The 20,317-nt window shown below is 42.9% G+C and overlaps 1 protein-coding gene across 2 annotated transcripts in view; it reads left to right on the forward strand.

The window, feature by feature from the left end:
• TOGARAM2 (TOG array regulator of axonemal microtubules 2) overlaps window positions 1-20,317 on the forward strand; it is a 69,703-nt gene that overhangs the window by 39,725 nt on the left and 9,661 nt on the right. For both annotated transcript variants that reach the window (XM_053382973.1, XM_053382974.1), the window contains exons 9-18: window positions 3,035-3,191; window positions 5,624-5,788; window positions 7,253-7,394; window positions 9,536-9,641; window positions 13,780-14,015; window positions 14,630-14,788; window positions 15,508-15,625; window positions 16,983-17,086; window positions 18,032-18,230; window positions 19,750-19,966. In XM_053382973.1, coding sequence (XP_053238948.1) covers window positions 3,035-3,191; window positions 5,624-5,788; window positions 7,253-7,394; window positions 9,536-9,641; window positions 13,780-14,015; window positions 14,630-14,788; window positions 15,508-15,625; window positions 16,983-17,086; window positions 18,032-18,230; window positions 19,750-19,966 — 1,603 coding nt within the window. The remainder of the gene's footprint in view (window positions 1-3,034; window positions 3,192-5,623; window positions 5,789-7,252; window positions 7,395-9,535; window positions 9,642-13,779; window positions 14,016-14,629; window positions 14,789-15,507; window positions 15,626-16,982; window positions 17,087-18,031; window positions 18,231-19,749; window positions 19,967-20,317) is intronic.

Genomic DNA, 20,317 nt, shown 5'->3' on the forward strand with positions numbered 1-20,317 from the left:
TCTATCCCCTTTCTAGCTCTAATGAGGGCACGTTGGTGCGGTGATGTGTATTTAACTAAGCCAAGGGAAAGGTATGGTAAGTTAGCAAGCAGTAGCGAGGGTGACTGTGAGTGACATTTGATTATTGCTTTTTAAACGATGCCACTGCAGTTAAGCATGCAGGTTTGGAATTGTAGGGATCAGACCCATCCTTCAATGACTTGAATTGTCAGGTACCTGGGGATGTTTTCCAGTGAGAATCCCTCATCTGTAATCACCTTTAGAGCTGCACAGACTCATGCAACAGAGCTCCGCAAGCCTGATAAATTAAAACTCCTATTGCCAGTGACCCATGTGTGATATCTCCATGACCCATTTACAATATTAAGCACCTGCCTGGAAGCGCTAAACTCCATCTAAATTATCTCATGGGATTAAAAGTGAGAACCCTGTGCACATTGCCCTGAGATCTTTGGAGGAAGGGTGGGAAACAAATGTAGTAAACCAAAAGAGGACGCTGAAGGAAGATGTACAAATTGTATGCAGCTAGAAGAAATCAAGTGTGTTTTTATTGCATTAAACTGATTTTGCAGAAAGAGCCTCGGAAACTTCTTTAATTTCTTGCATGTTTTCCTGCAGTGACAAAATGATACATAAACCTCAGAAGGGGCATTCAAAGTGAAGTTTAGGGATAAAGGAATTCATTAACGATTTCTGAGGATCTGGTCTCAAGTAATACTGCCCTTCTACATTCCTGCTAATATAAATTGCTTGCCTTTTTTTACATAGCTCAAGCCAGATTCTTTTATCATCTGTTCAGAATAGTGCTTGCTAAAACTTTTCTCTTTCTTGGACTGAAAAAGCATTGGTTCAGCATTTTTTAAAATATCAGCCTGAAACTATATGTGAAATCAATTATATAAATAATATAAGGCCGCATGCCCTACTTTTTCTGAAAATTTCCTGCTTCTCATCTTATAGAATAGTCTCCAACCCCACCCCAAGTCTTCTGCCTAATATCTGCCTACACATGTGCTTTCTCTTTCAGCTGCATCCAACAAATTACAAGCAATCCTTGTTTTGTGCAGGGGTTCCATTTTGGACCCCCACAAGCATTGGCAGAGCATGCAGAAGCTGTCCCGTTCCACCCCTTTTCGTAATGTTTTGGGGCTACTTCCAGATTCAGTGCTGTGCGTGTGCGCATGATCCTAAGTCATTCAGATGCACCTAAACTGGGACTTGCCTGTAGATGTTTTGTGGGAAATCTACAATCAGGTTCCCAATGCTGTTTCCTCCCTGCTAAATGCAGCTGGGGCTGGGGGGCAAACTACAAGGGGAAGAACTGTAGCTCAGCAGTAGAACATTTGATTTGCATGCAGAAGGTTCTGGGTTCAATTAATGACAATAAGAATGTGTGCAGAGGAGGGTGACCAAGATGATCAAGGGTCTGGAAACCAAGCCTTATAAAGAATGGTTGAGAGTGTTGGGTATGTTTAGCCTGGATAAGAGGGGACTGAGAGGAACTATGTTAGCCACCTTCAAATATCTGAAGGGCTGTCACATGGAAGATGGAGCAAACTTCTTTTCTCCTGCTCTGGAGGGTAGGACCTGTACCAATGGATTCAAATAACAAGAAAGGAGATTCCAACTAAACACCAGGAAGGTTGTGGACTCTCCTTCCTTAGAGGTTTTTAAGCAGAGGTTGGATGGTCATCTGTCATGGATGCTTTAGCTAAGATGCCTGCATTGCAGGGGGTTGGACTAGATGACCCTTGGGGTCCCTTCCAATTCTCCGATTCTATGAAGTCATGTGCTTTAAATGCCCCAGGTGACCTGTGTGCCTGCAATGCCTGCTGCTCAGGTGCTCACAGTTGATGGTCAACTTCAAGACCCCTGCTTCTCTTCCTTCATATGAGTCTTTATCTCCTAACAGGTACCCCATGTAGCTCTCGGTGGCTAAAACCAGCTTCAGGAAGGAGCTTTAAGTTGGGGGTGGACGTATTTGGGGGAATGGAGGGGCAGCCACTTTTAAAGAAAGAAAACCACGTGAGATCTAATCTAGATGATCCTCAGTGTCCCTTCCAACTTTGATTCTATGATCTTTGATCTTCTATGGATTAGCCAGGAGCTCATAAGGAGGGCATTATCTTTTTATTGGCCACATAGCTTGTCAAGCAAAGACATCTACTGAACACATCAGACATGCTTTTATTTTAACTATGTTTCCTGGTGAAACCCATAGCATTCCTACATACTCAATATAAGTAGCTACACTGAAGAAAAAACAAGAAAATTAGCACATCCTCCATTTTGATGAAATATTTATCTTACTTTCTAATAAATAAGGTTTCAAGAAAATGGATGAGTTCTGTCTGGGTTTGTGGAATCACATTACGCCAAGAGATTCCTCATGTGTGTAGAGTAGGGATGGAATTTTATGAAATTCTTGGTGTTGAGCTTATCTGTGCAATATTTTTTCCTGACTCCTGTCTTGCTCCTTGAGCTTGATCAGAAGTGAGGGGTTTTTTTACTAGCTCCACTAAATAATACAAACAACGCTCACATATTATACACATTATTATAAATATAATATTACATGAATGTTTATATGTGTATACAGTCCAGGTTTCCTAAGGGAACCAACACATAAACAGATAAATTCAACTACTGATATATCGTATCGAGAAACTTAAGTAAGAATACTTATACCATAATACAGCAAAAATCCAGTCCTGCATGAGGCTTGACTCTTTTATGCATGTTATATATACACAATATATACATATTGTTGTTTATAAATTTAAATATAATTTTGTGTATAAATATGCAGGCTTTTTAGAAAAAGGAAAAGAAAAAGATAATGTGCAAGCAGCTCAGACATAAGCAAATGCTCAGTGTAAGAGGTGGTCCTTTGTGGTCAAAGCTTGATCAGGTTGGAAGCACCAAATTCCATGTATAGATACATTTAAAATAGAGTCCTCTTCCATCCCTAATGTAGAACAACACACGTGTCCCTTATTTTTCATGCACTGCGTTTTGCTTTCATTGTGTCCAGATCCACGTGACCATATCAAAGTCAGCTCAGGAGAAACTGCGCCAGAAGCAGTTTAAGGAGATAGAGATTTTGCGCAAAGAAAGAGAAAAGGAAAGAGAGAGAGAGAAGGAAAGGCTGACAAAGTTCGAAGAGCATCTACAGAAAACTGCTCGTGAAGGTATGTGGCGACTTGAGAAATAAAAGGAGCTCGTTATGCAGATTTCGTATGCATTTTGCATCACCCTGAATTTCATTTGCCTTCATTTAACGTGCCTTTCAGAGATCAGATGCACACTGTGTAGGTCAGGAGAAGAAGAAAAAGGTGACCTACAGGGTTGCTACCTTCCCCTGTCTATGACAGCTGCCTGAAAAGCTAACATCCCAGAGGCCCCCTTTGTGAGTGGAGGTTATGGAGGAGCATTCACATGTCTGCTTGGGAGTAAGTTCCACTGAGTTCAGTGGGGCTTATTCCCAGGGAAGTGTGGCTGTCTAGATGTTATTGGAAGACATCTCCCAGAACCCCTGACTGGGATGGCCGGGGTTGATGGGCGTTTGACTCTAAGAACCTCTGGAGCATCTATTTTCTCCATCCCTGGTGTATAGAGTAGCAGTCATGTGAGCCTCCTCTGTCTTCCACTGCAGCCTGCAGTGATATAGTCTACATACAGACTTGCCTCCTCACCTCCTATGTGAGAACTGGGCCAATGCTGCAGCACCGGGTGAACTCTGAAATGCTCCCACAACCCCGTTGTCTTCACTGAACATGACCCTTTTCTTAGGGAAAAGGTGAGATGTGTCCTTGTGTACTTTGGTAGACATGAACAATATTGGAATAATGCACTTACAATGCTGAACAATCTGTGACTTTGACACTTATACAGTGTATTTCATCAACGATTTCACTGCACTTCACAAAAGGTACACTTAAAAAGGGAGCTACCCTAGCAATGGAGAGACTGTCTAAGAAGGTAGCCTGTTATAATATTCTAGTTCCTGGACCATGTTGAATGGAGATCTATTCTCATCACTATGAAACACACCCATATTTCAGTATACCTGCAGCAATTACAGTCAAGCAACGCAGATGCTGTTCGCCAAAATTTATAATTTTATTAAATAAACTATAGCCAGGAGGAAATTTTCATGCACAGGAAGCACTTAGCCATACAGTAAGAATCTCCCTGATTTAAACACCCTCCACACCCTTGAGATGTGATGCTTTTCAGATGAAATATCCAAGCTGTTACAATAGGAGTGCATATTTAAGATGGGGGAGGAGGAAGTTTTATGGCAGAGCTCCCTAAGTGATCTGATTGCAACTGACATGCAGTGATTGTGCTGCAGTATAAACTCCACAAAGGTCTGCAGCAGCAGCAGAGAAAGTGGCAGAGTCAGCACTCTGCCGGAACAAGGCTCTGGTGCAAGGTCACTTGCTCTTGCTCTTTACTGTGGGTGGGAGATGGAGAATTGTCAGCCCCAGAGAGCTGGGTGTATGTGGTGGGGCTTTTCTTGCATATCGTTCAAAGTCCCATAGTGCCTACTATTACTGCTATTACTGCTGTAGGGACACGGGTGGTGCTGTGGTCTAAACCACTGAGCCTCTTGGGCTTGCTGATCAGAAGGTTGGTGGTTCGAATCCCCGCGACGGGGTGAGCTCCCATCACTCTGTCCCAGCTCCTGCCAACCTAGCAGTTTGAAAGCACGCCTGTGCAAGTTGATAAATAGGTACTACTGTGGCGGGAAGGTAAACGGCATTTCTGTGCACTCTGGCTTCTGTCCTGGTGCTCCATTGAGCCAGAAGCAGTTTAGTCATGCTGGCCACATGACCTGGGAAGCTGTCTGTGGACAAACACAGTCTCCCAAACACAGTGAGATGAGTGTCCCAACCCCATAGTCACCTTTGACTGGACTTAACAGTCCAGGGGTCCTTGTACTATTACTGCTACTACGTCTATTAGTACTTGAGCTCCTTGGAGAAAAAGGTGGGTCATAAATGCAATTACTATTACTATGATTATTTCTCCAAATTTGCAGAGCACACTTCACCATGTCAATATGATTCCAAGGCGGTTTCAAGCAATGCATTGAAATTATTATTTGTGGAGTGCCCTCCTTCTTAGAAGAAACATAATCCCCATCAAGTGATGTGTTGTGGTTTACAGAAATACATAAAAATACTATGAGCAAATAATATATACAAATGTTAAAAACACTTAGTTAACAAAAAACAGAGCAACAGCAGGAGGCCATGCAACCTCTTGTTGGGGAGGCACACAAATAAGGGCCTCAGATTATGATAGTTAACTCCAAAAGCCCGGAAGACTAAAAAAGTACTTACTTGCTGGTGGAAACCAATTGTAGTCTCCCCTGTCCAGGCTTTCAGGGGAATGAAGTTTAAACAGTGGGTTCCAGCCTCTCAGGATTTGCTTGGAGTCATGCTGCTGTTCATACTGCTACCAGGTAAGCCCACCAGGGCCCACCACCAGAGAAGGTGACTCACCTGAGTACACATTTTGCCTAGGCGCCTCTCAAACCTGGAACTGGCCCTATGTTCTTTCAGCTGCTGGTTCCCTTCACTCTCTGCTGACTTCCCTGAATTACTTTCTGCAGGTTCCGGGCCACTTAAAAGCAATGGAACCACCCCAGTTGGCCTCAGTCTGAGCAATCCCTGCAGAGCTCCTGTTGGGACGTCCCTGAAGAAACGGGTGAACAGGCCCTCTCTGCCCAGCATCCCCGTCATCAACCATGACAGTAGCTTCCTCAGGCATGCTTCAGGTGAGGCACAAAACAGGCTAGCAACAAATGCAGCTTTTATGGTTGTCAACAGCTCTGGATAGAAGTATCACGCACAAGCAAGGGCTCCCCCATAACCACAATGCATACTGGAAAAATAAATGGGAAAAGAAACTTCTTGCTTCAAGTATTATAATCTCAGCCAAGCTGGCAATATCACTTTTTCCTTTCACTCGCGTTTTTCAGATCATCTTTTCTTGAAACATTTTTTTTAAAATGAAAGTTGTATTGAGTTTTTTCCAATATTACATAAAACAGAATAAATAAATCACAAGCAACAAATACAGGACTGGCCTGCTTGTGGAGGATCATGCCCTGAAACTTTTTGGGTAGCTCAGAAGAACTTGGTGCGTAAGATTCCAACCATGGATGATAAAATGAGGTGCAAAATTATAAAACAATCCCTGTTGCTGAACCAACATGCATTGGTTCATGTTGCAAATATGGAAAACAGACAGGTTGCCTTAGGAACTCCCTATCTATTACACTACTACAGAAAGCCAACAGGTTGGTTGCAGCCACTTCTCTATTTGCACCCCCTCATTGTTTGTGGCCCTTTCCTTTTGGAAGTGTGTAAGGCATGGCCAGAGAAATTCTTTCAGCACGAGGGCCACATTTGCTTCTGGGCTACCTTCCAAGGGCCACAAGAGAGTCTTCAGCAGGGCCAAAGTGAATGCAAACTTTGCCTTTGTACAGTGAACTGCTCCTCATCTCTTCCATTTTCCCCATCTTCTACTGAGTCACCTGGTATTAAAGAGATAACTACCCTCTATTTATTTACCTCTGGAGTTCTCCTTGCTTCTCCTGCCCTTTCAAGGTCCCTGTGCAAATAGCATATGACTCAGCATTCTCCTCTGTCCATAGAAAGCTTTATAGTGATTATTATTGTTTTGCTTCGGCCTGCCGCTGTATCACCTTGTCTCGTGAAATGCTTTAGATTTTGCAGTCAAAGCAGGCTGCCAGGATGATTTGATATTAATGCTATGTCGGCACTTCAGCGGGTCCTCCTGGAAAGTTATACCTCTCTAAAAACAGATATGGTATTGTGCGGTATAATTGTTGGGCGAACAACAAGCCCAAATGTGAGATGCCTCTTCAATGTTGCAGATCAGCCAGATGTCACCAATAGGACATAGTGCAAAGGTGGGATGGTGCAGAGTGGGCTTCCACTGCCTGGTGCAACTCTGCCCCCACTAGAGAAGCCACTCATGGGACTCGGAGTAAATGGGATGTTCAGCCCAATACGCACGTCGGTGAAAACGGTCTATTCTCACTGCAGTCCTTTCAATGGAATGCAATTCAGATATGCATCTACAACTCCATGGGAACAGTAAAATGAAATATGACTCCTTATAACAACAACTTATTTGTAGCGTTAATTGTAATTTCCTGACTGCCAGTGTTAATTGCATTTATATGCCTGGCTTTGTTGCTTCATGCTTACAGCTAACTCCCTGCCAGCAAACCTCCAGGGTTCTCCGGAATGGGATGACGACCTCGTAAATAGAGATGCCTTAGAAATAAGACCCTTGTCTTACCCAGAGCAGGGGCTGGTCGATGCTCTGAAGTGGCTCAATAGCAACGATTGGTAAGGAAAGAGAAAACTGTACCTTCCCCCTGTGCCTCATGCCATAAAGTTAGGCGAGTGGCCTTGTGGCTGCATGAAGGCTACAGTATAAAGTGAGATTCAAATTCACTTCCTCTGGTTTCCAGACAGCACACACTCCGTCTGTTTTTGTCTCATTCCTTCCCTCCCACAAACCCACAGAGGATACCAAATTGATGGTGGACTTTCACAAGCCCAGTTTGGGAAAACGGTGAGCTTGTTTCAAAAGGTTGTGGGCAATGTCAAGGCAGCCCAACTTGGGCCTCCCTTCCTATTTTTTCACCCAGCCCCATTAAACCCCACACCCTAAATTCAACTCCATGGACGGTGTCCAGCTAAAAAGTTCTGCTAGGGAAACGAGGTGTAGCTGGAACTTCTTTGTCCTCCTTGTGCTGCCCCTAAACCAGTTCCAGGGTCTTCCCCAATCCTTGGGAGCTGATCTACAGGTCTCACATGGGACATACGGGGAGAGGAGAGGGCAGGGAAACTCCACTGGGCAGCTGAAAGTCCTTGCAGTTGTGGAACTGTTCAGTCAAATACTGTCCCATGAGCTTCTTATAGCTGACACCCCTGTGGAGTTGTCCTGCTTTGAGTGGCTTTCTCGACAGCATGAAATCTATGTGTGAGACAAGAGCAATGCCAGCGTTTAGCTCTTGATTGGAATTTGGCTGCCAAGCAGCCACTTCCACTGAATAAACCTTTTTCAGAGACAGCTAACTGTAATTTCCCCTGATTTATCTGTACAGTACAATTTAGAGTACAGGACTTAGAAAACATGACCAAAAAGCCTTTTAAGACTTGAGTCTGGAATACGATAATAAGACCACATCATTAGCCAATAAAGTAAGACTCAATTGCCTCTGCTGTCAAGTTTTGGAGAGTGACGTTAAGGGCATTGTCAAGTTCATTTAGATACAAAATAAACACCAAGGGGGCAAGAATACAATCTTGCCCAAGGCAGGTCCAAGAGATGTTGCTGCCTGAGGCAGAGTAGCACTAGTATTCCCACCTCATACACATTAAGCACAAGGGCAGGCAAGTTATATTGGCACCTGAGGAAGAAACTCCCCAAAGCACCTCTCCTACTTGCAGGCAGTAAGTATCTAATAATAATTAAATAACAATTAGCTGCCATTTTGTGATACCCCAAATCAGTTACCTCAGGTGGCTTCCCCACTTTGTCTAATAGTAGCGCTGGCCATGCCCCTGCTTAACACCCCCAGACATTGTAATAATGCCAGCGAGTTGCACAATGTTACCACATTTAATTTGAAGTGTGTTATTCCCATTGATAATCCTACTTTTTAAAATATACAACTTGATAAAAAGCCTTTCCTAACACACACCATTAGTTTTCTATGAAAATATAAAAGCTGTGCTTTCAAAAAGATGTGGAAGATTCAGTCTTCGTTGCCGCTGGACCTCACAGTTAACATGATTTTTTTCTTTTTCATTGGATATATCTGCCAACCAGTGACAACAATTCACACGTCTCATGATGTGAGCCGTCGTCCACAAAGCTTATGCTATAATCCATCTGTTAGTCTTTAAGGTGCCATGATATTGTTTCTTGTTGCTAAGAGTACAAACACGTCTACCTTTCTGGCAGCTGTTGCTCTGGAATTTGTCACCTGTGCTCATTTTTGTCGCCAGATCACCTGCAGATGGTGCTGTTAATTCAGAAAGGCAGAGTTGGGAGGGATTATTGGCCTAAAAAAGAAGAAGAAGAAGGGGGGGGGGGACTCCACAAGCTTCGCCTCTTGAGTCTCGCAAGAGAAAAACTTGCCATGCAGGTTTCAGCCCTTTCCAAGGATGGAGCCTATCATGTGGAACTAGTAAATCAATCACACTCTTATATTCAGCTTAATTCATAGGAGATTCTGTCTAGCACACAGTGGAATGTATTTTTCCCCAATAGTAGTTTTAAAACCATAGTGTATAAGAGTTTCTGTTAAAATTCAGCACCTTTGCTTTTCTGTATTCCCAATGTGTGGCTTCTGTGACACATCTCATTTTCAGACTCTTTTACTGCAGTGAGAAATCCTGTTTCTGCAAAATGCCAGGCGAGACCAATAATTTCCCTTCTCTTCTCTCCCTCCATCTTTCTGATAATTGCCTCTCAGGCATCTGAAGGAGAAAGGACTCTTCAGCATCCGATGCTTGGCTACCTGCCATTCAGAAGTTCTCCAGAGTAGACTTCATGATGTTTCCTTGGCAGCCACAAAGGAGGTGGGAAATGTGCATTTAACATATGTCCAATCTATCTTCTCTTGTGGCTTACCTGACACTTTCCAATCTGTTTTTATTTAGCCAATGGGTCTCTGAGCAGCTTTTATACCTGTCTATACCTATTGCTGCCCAATATGCTCCTTATCTCTACTGGAAAAATAAGCAATTAATAAGCTGTGTATAACCTGCACGGGGGAGGGGGGAATTCAGCACAAAATAAATCCATGCAAATTAATTAAATTTGCATGCATTTACTCACTTTCCACAAAGCTGTCTGCTTCTGAAACTTAAGCTTTCAGTGACTTTTTACTCTGTTTTAGCAAGGAGAATGGCAATGGAGTGAAAGAATAAAAGTTGAGTTAGTATCCATGGAAGAGCTGAGGTCCCACTTTCCTGTCCACTGGGAGCCTGGCCCACTGAGTCACCTTAGAAGCCATCCTCGGATGCTTAATAGCTATCGTAACCTGTAGTTAGCAATCTTCAGAGGCTTTTTTTCTGTCCACCCTGCACCATACTTCTGTAGGTGTGCTTCCCCATGGCTTTCTATTATCTGTTCAGTGCTGCTGAGGCATGCAAGTTTTGTCCAGAAAACGTCATCCTTATCAAAACACTGTCCCATATTATTTTCCCATACAATCCGGATTTACTGTTTCAATGGAAAATCCAATAAGTAAAAACAAAAAAGCAAAACCGCCGAAACAGCAAATCTGAATTACTGTATTTTTCGCTCTATAAGATGCACCCGACCATAAGACGCACCTAGTTTTTAGAGGAGGAAAACAAGAAACAAGAAAGCTATGCAAAGCCTCTTAAGCAAAGAGGCAGGAGCGCTCTGACTACGCTCAAGAGGCTTTGCGTGGCTATCACTGAAGTCAGGAGAGCAAGAGGGATCGGTGCGCATCGATCCCTTTTGCTCTCCTGGCTTCAGTGATAGCTGTGCAGCCTGCATTCGCTCCATAAGACGCACACACATTTCCCCTTACTTTTTAGGAGAGGAAAAGTGCGTCTTATAGAGCGAAAAATACGGTAAATGGAGGAAATATATGGGGTGGCCTTTTGAAGAGGACAGGCATCATGTGGACCTTCTGAGAAACTTGCATACATGAGCAATGCACTGATAATGCCTCTTGTGTGTCTCCATGGAGAATATAGAGATGTGTACGCAGAAACTATCCTACTAAGGTAGGAAAGGTAAATGTGCAAAGGTAAATTTTCCATCCATTGCTTCAAGTACTTTTGCCTCTGGCCCCTCACACTACCGTCATGAGGCCCTTGGAAAGTTTTTCAGAAGGGAATGCAGTCTTGGGCTGAAAATGTTTCCTCATTCCTGAGCTATGGCCTCTGCATCTTGGATTCTGCCATGGTTTTATATAATAAATATATTTTATGTATAAATGTAAGTGGCAAATATCTGTCTAAAATAAAGGAATGAAGAAGAAAGAGAAATGTACTTGGGTTCTTGTACTCAAATATCCGTGAAGCATGTCAGTTACTGAGGACCCAAATGTGTATACTTCACTTAAAGCAGTGTTTAGGAAAGGACTAGGGCCTTTCTGATGTATATCGGAGGTGGGTTGAAAGATACAGTTTAGTCATATATGTAGCTTTCGTATCTGACCTGATGTACATGCATTTTGTACATAGTTGTTGAAACCCAAATTCAGCATGTCTCACAGAAGAACCTGCAAGTCCAACCATGTTGATTCTGTCTCTTCTATCAACTGCATCTCTTTGTCTGAAATGCTTCCTCTATTTCCACCCAGAAAAAGGGAGAACAAAAGCTGATCTGAGCTACCTACATTTTCCCAAACCCAAATACGTTATGTGCTGGACTCTGTGAGGCAGCCAATTCTTGGATTCTAGGGAGCTTATTTACCCAACGGCCACTCTTAACAGCTTTGCTGTTTATTTGATCGCTTAATGGAGAGGTTTTTATTGTTCTCATTTTAAACCCTTCTAATAAAAAGCAGGAGGTAAAAGAAGCCACAGGGGCCATTTCTACACTTGCTCATTGTTTGATCAGCCGACTGGGCTGTTAACATAGCAAAGTTGGCAAGGCCATTAAGCCTTCTGTCATCTGCAGCAAATAATGGCTGGCCATTTGTGTAATTTGTGGTCTCTGGCTTCTCTCTGAAATTATCATGGATGTAGACTTGATTCCCTGTTAATGGGAAGGTTGGAGCATCTTCAAACTTTAATTATCTGAATGTGGGATTCAGTTCTGTGGGATTCAAACCCTCCCACTTTGCAAAACACAAGCAAAGTGTTAACGGCAGGGTGTCTGTTTATACATAGAAAGACAAATGGATGGCTTACTTCCCTTCCAGAAATCCCCCCTTTTTCCGGTTCATAGTTTTAAAAAGTAATATAAGAAATTAGGACTGATAAATATTTACAGCTCTTTTCAGGCATTGGCCGCTCACCCCACCTGTCAGGACATTCAGCTCCTGTTAAGTATTGTGTGTGTAAAAGTGAGGAAAGCTGCCCAGAGTGGCTGGGGCAACCCAGTCAGATGGGTGGGGTACAAATAATGATATTTTTGTTGTTTTCTCTCTTTTTTAAAAAAAATAATTTTTATTAACTGGCCAATCACATCAAATTAAATCATATCACATAAATTCCGAATTACATAGCCGAATTTTAAATTTTGTTGGGGGGACCCATATTTCAAGATCCGAAGGGGAATTCTGATCATCTTCTTGCTGCTGCGTTAATGTCCAAATCAGTCCAAATCAGTCCAAACAGAGTTCATAATTCTATCCCATCTTATCTTGTTGTTTCCACATCGCATCTTGTTCATATATTTTCTCTTTTTTCTTTATGATCTCTTCTGATAGTCTCCTTAAGCCGATAAACACCAATAGTAATAATAGTCCTGTGTGAATTTTCCGTTCTTCCAATCCTCAAATCGAGATGGTTTCCATATATCATCTCCTTCATAGATAACATCACTCTTTCCATCATAGTCTCGTAAAACTGTCGCTCTTAAGTCCCACTGAGGAGTTTAACCCACAATATATAAACAGCTCTATTTCTCTCTTTCTCCTCCCAGACTCAAGACCTCCAACAGAGCTTCCCAATATGGCAACGGCATTTTTAACTGCGTCATTCCAAAGCTCTTACACATTCCACGCTCTTCTTTAAACGTGCTTTGGTTCGAAAGTTTATCTCCACACAGCCTTAAATCCACAGCTTAAGTCCTTAAAACGACATTTCTGACTCGTGCAGGGAGGGGATTCTTGTTTAATCACATAAGAAAAGAAGGGAAAGTTTTTTCCCCTCCCCCATCAGTCATTTGCCGTACCTTGTCTTGGCGTGTGTTCTCATGTTTTATTCTTATCTTGTTTTGTCAGAGATCTCTTCTGTTAGCAGTCTTTACTCCCCCTTCTTTCTTGAAATATGTGCATTCCTTTCATCCAAATTGTTTCTTTTGAAGTTCTTGCAGCTAGTGGCGCGAATCAGGGACGGCGTCCAGGAGTGCCGAAATCCCACAGGAGGGCTTTGTGCCTAGTGCCCCCATTCCCACAAATTCGGGGGTGGTATAGGGCACAGCAGGCAAGGGCCGTCCCCCCCACAATCCGGGGGGGGGGTTAAGGAGGCTAATTACCCCCATCATAGCCTCCAAATTACCTCGTGTGGGTCGGAGAGATGTTATTGTCAGCCATCTTCCAATGCGCCCCCTTTTGTTGTTTTCTCTCATGTGGAGCACAGCAGCAAAAAGTTCGTTAGTTGCTCAAACCAGTGAGCAAGCCTGACTTTATTATTTATTTTATTTATATTAAGCATTTATGCGTGCATATGTTTTAAATGATGGTTAGGTGCTCCTGATTTAGTACTCTCCTTCCTTAGGTTAGATCTGCAGGTCGTGGTGCCCATTCAGATGGAGCCATTATCAAAACTGAAACAATTCCATGTTTCTCCTATTCCTGATAGGAAGGCAATGCAGATGTACACTGCGAGTGACTCAACTTGATTGGCACATCCTGGTTTATTATCCACACTTTGATAAGAAGTGTGGCATTTTGTGGACAATTACAAATAAATTGTCTTGCCTTTGGTTGGCGTGTCAGCATTTGCAGCAGCAAACAGGATCACATGAATGCGCAAACGTTTCAGCTTGTAATGTTTCCATTGCCAGGTTAGCAACCTCCGGTCGAAAGTATCTCGGTTTGCTATCGGGACCCTAGCTGACCTCTTCAAGGCCATGAAGAAGCATATGGACCAAGAGGTTGAAGAGATTTCTCGGGTCCTTCTCCAGAAGGCAGGCGATACTAGTGAATTCATCCAGAAAGCAGCTGATCAGTGCTTGGGCATCATGGCGCAGAATGTGACTCCCTCACGAGCGATGGCTGCCCTCATGGCCAATGGAGTGAAGTACGTGAAGGGCCTTTTCCTCTGCATGCTTGTACTTCCTCAGTTATATCTGGACCAATTTCCCTCCCTCCAATTTTCCTAGATTTTTTTTCTGGGCCCTCGCACCTCTTCTTCTTACCCATGACTTGTTCTCTTGAAGTAGAGTAGGGCTGCAATCACGCTGGATAATAAGACACCAGGGTCATATCCCTGGGGGGTAAACTTTCAGGGGATGCATGACAATGATGGGTGGGGCTGGAGTCCAAAATGGGTGTGGTCACTCTATGCGCTCCCCCTCCTCCTCTCCATAGTCTTCCTAGCTTATGGTTTGCCAGAGCTGAGGCAAAACACTCTTGCCAGAGATCTGAACTGATGGCTTACAGAGGGCTGCTCCCCCTCCTTCAAGCACTCCGTCTGTTTCAGCTGCCTCCTTTCCATTTTCCTGCTTCTGCCCTCCTTTTCCGCCCACATGAAGTTAAGACAAATTTCACAATCAGGTTTCACACCCCTGCAAGCCAGTTTGCCAGTTAGGGTCAGAACTAGCTGGGTTGGGATATTTTGGTTGAGGCAAGCTGGGGTAGCTTTGCAGTATAAGAAAAGTAGAGGTCTCATTCTTAGGACCACTGTGTTTGCAGCCACCGTAACCCCCTCATCCGGAAATGTGCGGCTGAACATTTGCTGACCATCGTGGAGCAGATTGGGGCAGAAAAACTGCTCTCGGGCAACCGGGAGAGTACAGAGCTTCTGGTGCAGACGCTGGTTAAGCTTGCTCAAGACTGCAATCAAGACACCAGGTAAACTGTCAGGCAAACAGCTGAGAGTCTTTGAGTGCATTTCATTGCAAGATGAGATGGACCAACCTATTGCCCTCCAAATGTTTTGGCCTCCCATTCCATTCAGCCCCAGCTAGCAAGGCCTATGGCCAGGTATGGCGGGAGTGGTTTATTTATTCATTTATTCATTCGTTTCATGAAATTCATATGCCACTCCATTGTAAAAACAAAAACAAAACCAACAACAACAGCTACTCCAAAGAGGTTTGCAAAAAGAATCTGAACCCTGATCTCCCAGGTCTGATCTAGTCCAATACTCTCATCGCTAGAGCACATTGGTATATACATTCATTTTTATTATGAATGAGTGCTGGCAATGAAAAGCATTCTTGATGTCTTGAATTATGGTATACTTCCTTCAGAATCTGTGGTGGTTCTATTTTTCCGAATTATTTTGTGATTTGTCTTCTGAAGACATTTATATTTTACTCATTAATTGTGTATTTAATTATATTAATCGTATGTGTTAAATAATATTAACTATATTGTGAACGCTTTGATTTACAATATGGAAAAATTCAGTGTGTGGCTCACGGGTTCTGTATCAAAGTACTATCGCTGCCCACTTGGCCTGAGAGGTTGGACCACCCTGAACCAAACCAGACAAATGGCACTTTCTGAAACAGAGTCAAAATTTTGCCATCAAATGTTCTTAATTAATTTTTCCCTCCCTGTGCTAGATTTTATGGCCGGAAGATGCTGAACATCCTTATGTCCCATTCAAAATTTGATGGGTATTTGAAGCAGTGTCTACCATCACATGACTTGCGTGATGTCATGGCTGCAATTAAGCAGAAAGTGAGTATAGAGGGGCACAGAATGTGTTGGAAAGATTTGGTGTTTTATTTCCTCTTTCTCTCTGTTTTTGTTTTTATTTAGATTATTATTTTTTATCTTACTGTATTATGAAAAAGCTTTAATAAAATCTTTTCATAAGAAATATTTGCACTGAAAGTGGAATCAGAAGATCAAATGTATTTCATTCTTTGGTAAATAAAAATTAAGGGCTGGATCCAAGCTCAATCATGTTCAGAGCAAGACATATAAAATCTCTCAGAATTGTTAGGACCAGCAGCAAAGCTCCGCAGAATGCCTCTCCTCTCACCAAGTTGGCAAGAGGGGAGGCATTCCACCATCCAGATTTGCTACTGGGCAGGAAGGAAGCTTTGGAAACTGATTCTCCTTCAAGAGAAGTGCTTTCTGAAGCTCCCCTCCCCACTGTAATCTGGTGGGCTTGCAAGGCTTGACGAGGCCTTCTCTGAACCTCATGCCCCCCTCCACTGTGGGGGTGGCAGGGGGTGTTTTGTCTCCAGTGCTGAAATGTCTCAGGCCACCCTTGTGCACTCACATCCTGCTTGCAGGCTTCCCACAGGCATCCGATTGACCGCTGTGGGAAAACACGATGCTGGAATAGATAGGCCATTGGCATGATCCAGAAAAGATTTTCTTCTGATCTTAAGCATATGCTTGTGCCCATACATCTCCTCTTCAAATGTTACAGGAAAAGTTTGAAAATACTGCAACTTGTCTATGTGTAATTTCACTCTTTGTTAAAATGCCTATATCAGGGGTCACACAACTTCCCAAGCGCCCCTGATTTTGATGGCAGCCATAGTGAAACGAAAGCATATTTAAAGCAGGCACAGTGTGGGGTGGATTGCTCCCTCCCAAGTCATCACTTTGATCGAGTGCAGAGGGGGCTATAACCCTCCCAATCCTGCTCCTTTCTATGGAGAAGAAGAAGAGGAGTTTGGCTTTGATATCCTGCTTTATCATTACCTGAAGGAGTCTCAAAGTGGCTAACATTCTCCTTTCCCTTCCTCCCCCACAACAAACACTCTTTGAGGTGAGTGGGGCTGAGAGACTTCAGAGAAGTGTGACTGGCCCAAGGTCACCCAGCAGCTGCATGTGGAGGAGCAGAGACGCGAACTCGGTTCCCCAGATTACAAGACTACCGCTCTTAACCACTACACCACACTGGCTCTCTGAGGGTGTGTGTGTGCCTGTGTGTTTGAATAAGAGAGCGGGGCCAGAAACAACCACTGGGGCCACACTGACCGCTGGCATGTAGTGCTTGGAGGGTTGACCAAAGGCCAGTGTGGCCTTTGACTCAAGAAAGCTTAACCACTCCTGGCCTATGCATTTCTCTATGCAGGGATTAGAAGACCAATCTTCTCAAGCTCCTTCTGCCAAAAGCCACAGAGGGTCGAAGAGCAGCAGTCTGACAACCTCACTGGACAGCCTGCCTTCAGAGGAAAGGTATGGAGCACCCCTTGACTCTACTAAACTACTCTGCATGCTCAGAGCTGTTTTTCTTTTTGCTATCTTTTAGCATGATATGTTTTCGTGGGATCCATTGTGGTTTCCTCCATTCAATAAAAATGTCTGCTGAAAAGGCCCTTGATTGTGTTATTGAATGAAATTACCAGAAGCATGTGCCGCCCACCCCCATGAATCCTAGCTCCTTGCTCTCTAAACCATAGACAGGACCTTCCTGATTTCCTCCACCTCAGCCTTCTTTCACTTTCCCCACCTCCATTTTTTTGCCAGTCATCTTCCAGTTTGGCATATCCGATAACTTTACAGCCAAAGTGAATTATGTGGGTTCAGTAAATTAAAACATTTTGCTTCAGTGCATTATACATTTTGAATTTCAAAAATTGTATTGGTGCTGAGTTAGGGATGGAGGAAAAAAATCATTTCAGTTTGCATTCAAAGGTGAACCTGCCCAATTGGCCCTTCCCAAAACAATTGAAGAACTGAAACACAGCTGACTTTCAGCATATGCAGTTATTAATGTTTTGCAGGACAGTTCTCCAATTGAGTAATGTGTACCAAAAATGCAGATACTAAAATGTGCATAACATGCATATATTCAAGAAAATAACATACAAAAGCCATTAAATTATGAAAATTATGTACAAATATATAGAAGGCAAAACTGCATATAAAAGTGTGTGTATTAGGATAAATTCATACTAAGACATGTATGAATTTTCATGAGGATTTTTTTTAAACAACCACAAACTGATGTGGAAACGTGGAAGAACAGAAGCTATTATTGAAAAAAATGAGAAACAGAAACAGACATTTCCCCCACTCCTGGTCATGAGAACAATGTAACTGGGCAATGTAACCGAGTGCTGTCATTTAAGTACTATGAATGCATAACACAATGAATAAACCTTTGGTTCTCAATGCTAGCTCTGTCCCAGATGTCCTAAGCATCCCGCAGGTAGTGGCTCGCCGCTCGTCCCTTCGCAGCATCGAAATGATGGAGCAGCTCAAGGAGCTGAACAAGATGCTGGTGGCAAAGGAATTCCAGATGCGAATGGAGGGAGTGGCATTGCTAATGGAGCACTGCAAGAACAACCCCCAGCTTGTGTCCTCAAATATCATACAGGTACTTGGATGCCATACATTTGGGTGCCAGTAGCCTAATACAGGTGACCCATTTGTTGAGATTAGGTTGGGCCATCTTAATCCTGATTCCCTACTCAGTTTAACTGATGGGTGAACTATGTATTATGTGAGATACATGGCTGTGCCTTTAAGCACAGATTGGTAGTGTAATGGGGGAAGGAGGTTTAATCCTTGGCCCTACTGTGGTTGTGATCCAGATTTGGGGGCTCTGTACCTGCAAGTACAATAAAAGAGATCCAAAGGGAAAGATCCCCTCTCCCAATTCAAATTGCACAATTTGGATTATGGCTACAGTGGGGAGTAAAGTTTCTGAGCCTCCCCCTGTTGGGAAACTGTGTATGTGCAGCTACCCACACAGAGGCAATTAAGGTTTGGCAGACAGCCAGAAGGCCATGTGAAGGAGTAAGTCTGCCTGGTGATAACAGAGACATGGAGACAGCTCCCTGATTGGTCAAGCTCTCTCAAGGGAATGATAATTAATGGCCTACTAACTGGAATGTGTTAGTTCTGGAGTTCAGTGTTCAGAGGTTCAGAGTTCTGTGTGTCAGTGTAGGAGTTGTGAGTCGTGTATGAGAGAGAACTAGCTAAAGATCCATGCTCTGTTCCTGTAAATAGTCCACTGTATATAATAAACACCTAACTACAAGTTCCTGGTTCCTGCTTCGTCTATCCTGTTTGCAGCCAAGTCGCCAATTGCTTCCGTGGATTCTGCGTTTACTCTGCTAGGTCTGGCTAAGGTCCTGCAACTAGTCAGAAAGTTGCAAAAAACCAGATAGGTTTTGCCATGCTAATATTCCATTTTGAGTTACAGCCCCATGCTAAGATCCCAGTGTGGATTGGTAGTGCTTAAATGCACAACTACATAGCTCATATAACATATATTTTGCCCCTATGTAAGGGCAATGTTCAATGTGCTGCTGTTTCTGAAGAACCTTCGTAGCAGTTGCTGCTCCTTGGTCTCCATCTCTCTGTAAACTGTGGAAAGAAGAGATCTTGGTTTGTTTACAGGTTGTATACAGGAGTTAAAAACAAAACAAAACTGGTTACTTTCAAGAGGTCAGAGAGACAACTATAGAGTACCACATCCTATTAATGACCCAAAGAATCAATCAATCAATCAATCAATCAATCAATCAATCAGTGCCCTCCCTTAACTACATGTTGCTGATCCTGGCTTGATTATTCCTTCATCATCATAGAGCTAACTTTTGTAAAAATTCCTCAACATGATGCAAAAAATTAGACAAGGATATCACCCTATGTCAAACCAAAATTATCCCCAGTTTTTTAGTTTGGTTTGTTGGGAGCTATCTCTCCACTATAAGTTGAGAAATGGTAGCACATACAAAAAGAGGTTCTGTTGGCTGTAAAGACACTATATTAAAATGTTTTGTTTCTATATGTAGACTTGTAACTGACTCTGTTTCCCCACTTTTCTGTGCTAACAGAGCAGTATGCTATTTACAGTAGGATTTACTTGTTCTTTTTTGTGTTAATAGATCTTTGATGCTTTTACTCCGAGACTTCAGGACTCAAACAAGAAAGTGAACCAGTATGCATTAGAGTCAGTTGCTTCCATGATCCCACTCCTCAAAGATGGTTTAAATCCAGTCCTGGTCTCTGTGGTGACTGTAGTCACTGACAACCTAAACTCAAAGAATTCTGGGATCTACAACGCTGCAGTGAAAGTGCTGGACAAAATGATTATTCATCTAGGTATTTGTTTGTTTGTTTGTTTGTTTATGTTTACCTTTCTATCACACCTTTATATTGCTTCCCACCAGAGATAAAGGCTGGACCCTATATGCCTCAATAGAAGGCTCTTTTATGAAGCTGCTTGTAGGGTAGACACTTCTAAGGCTAAAATGAAACATTTTAAAATAGTTTTTAAGCACTTTAAAAAGTATCTGAGACGAGGAGCAGCCATTGCTTGTTTATCTCAGAATCCAAGTTGTGTAGCTTGATATCTGAGTCTATAAGCTGACCTCATGGCTACAGCCTAATTTGGTTTTTTGAGGGTTTTACTTTTCTTCATCTGCCTTACCCAGGGTTGGCTCAATACATTTT

Source organism: Podarcis raffonei, chromosome 3 (genome assembly GCF_027172205.1).
Source record: "Podarcis raffonei isolate rPodRaf1 chromosome 3, rPodRaf1.pri, whole genome shotgun sequence".
NCBI classification, from domain to species: Eukaryota; Metazoa; Chordata; class Lepidosauria; order Squamata; family Lacertidae; genus Podarcis; species Podarcis raffonei.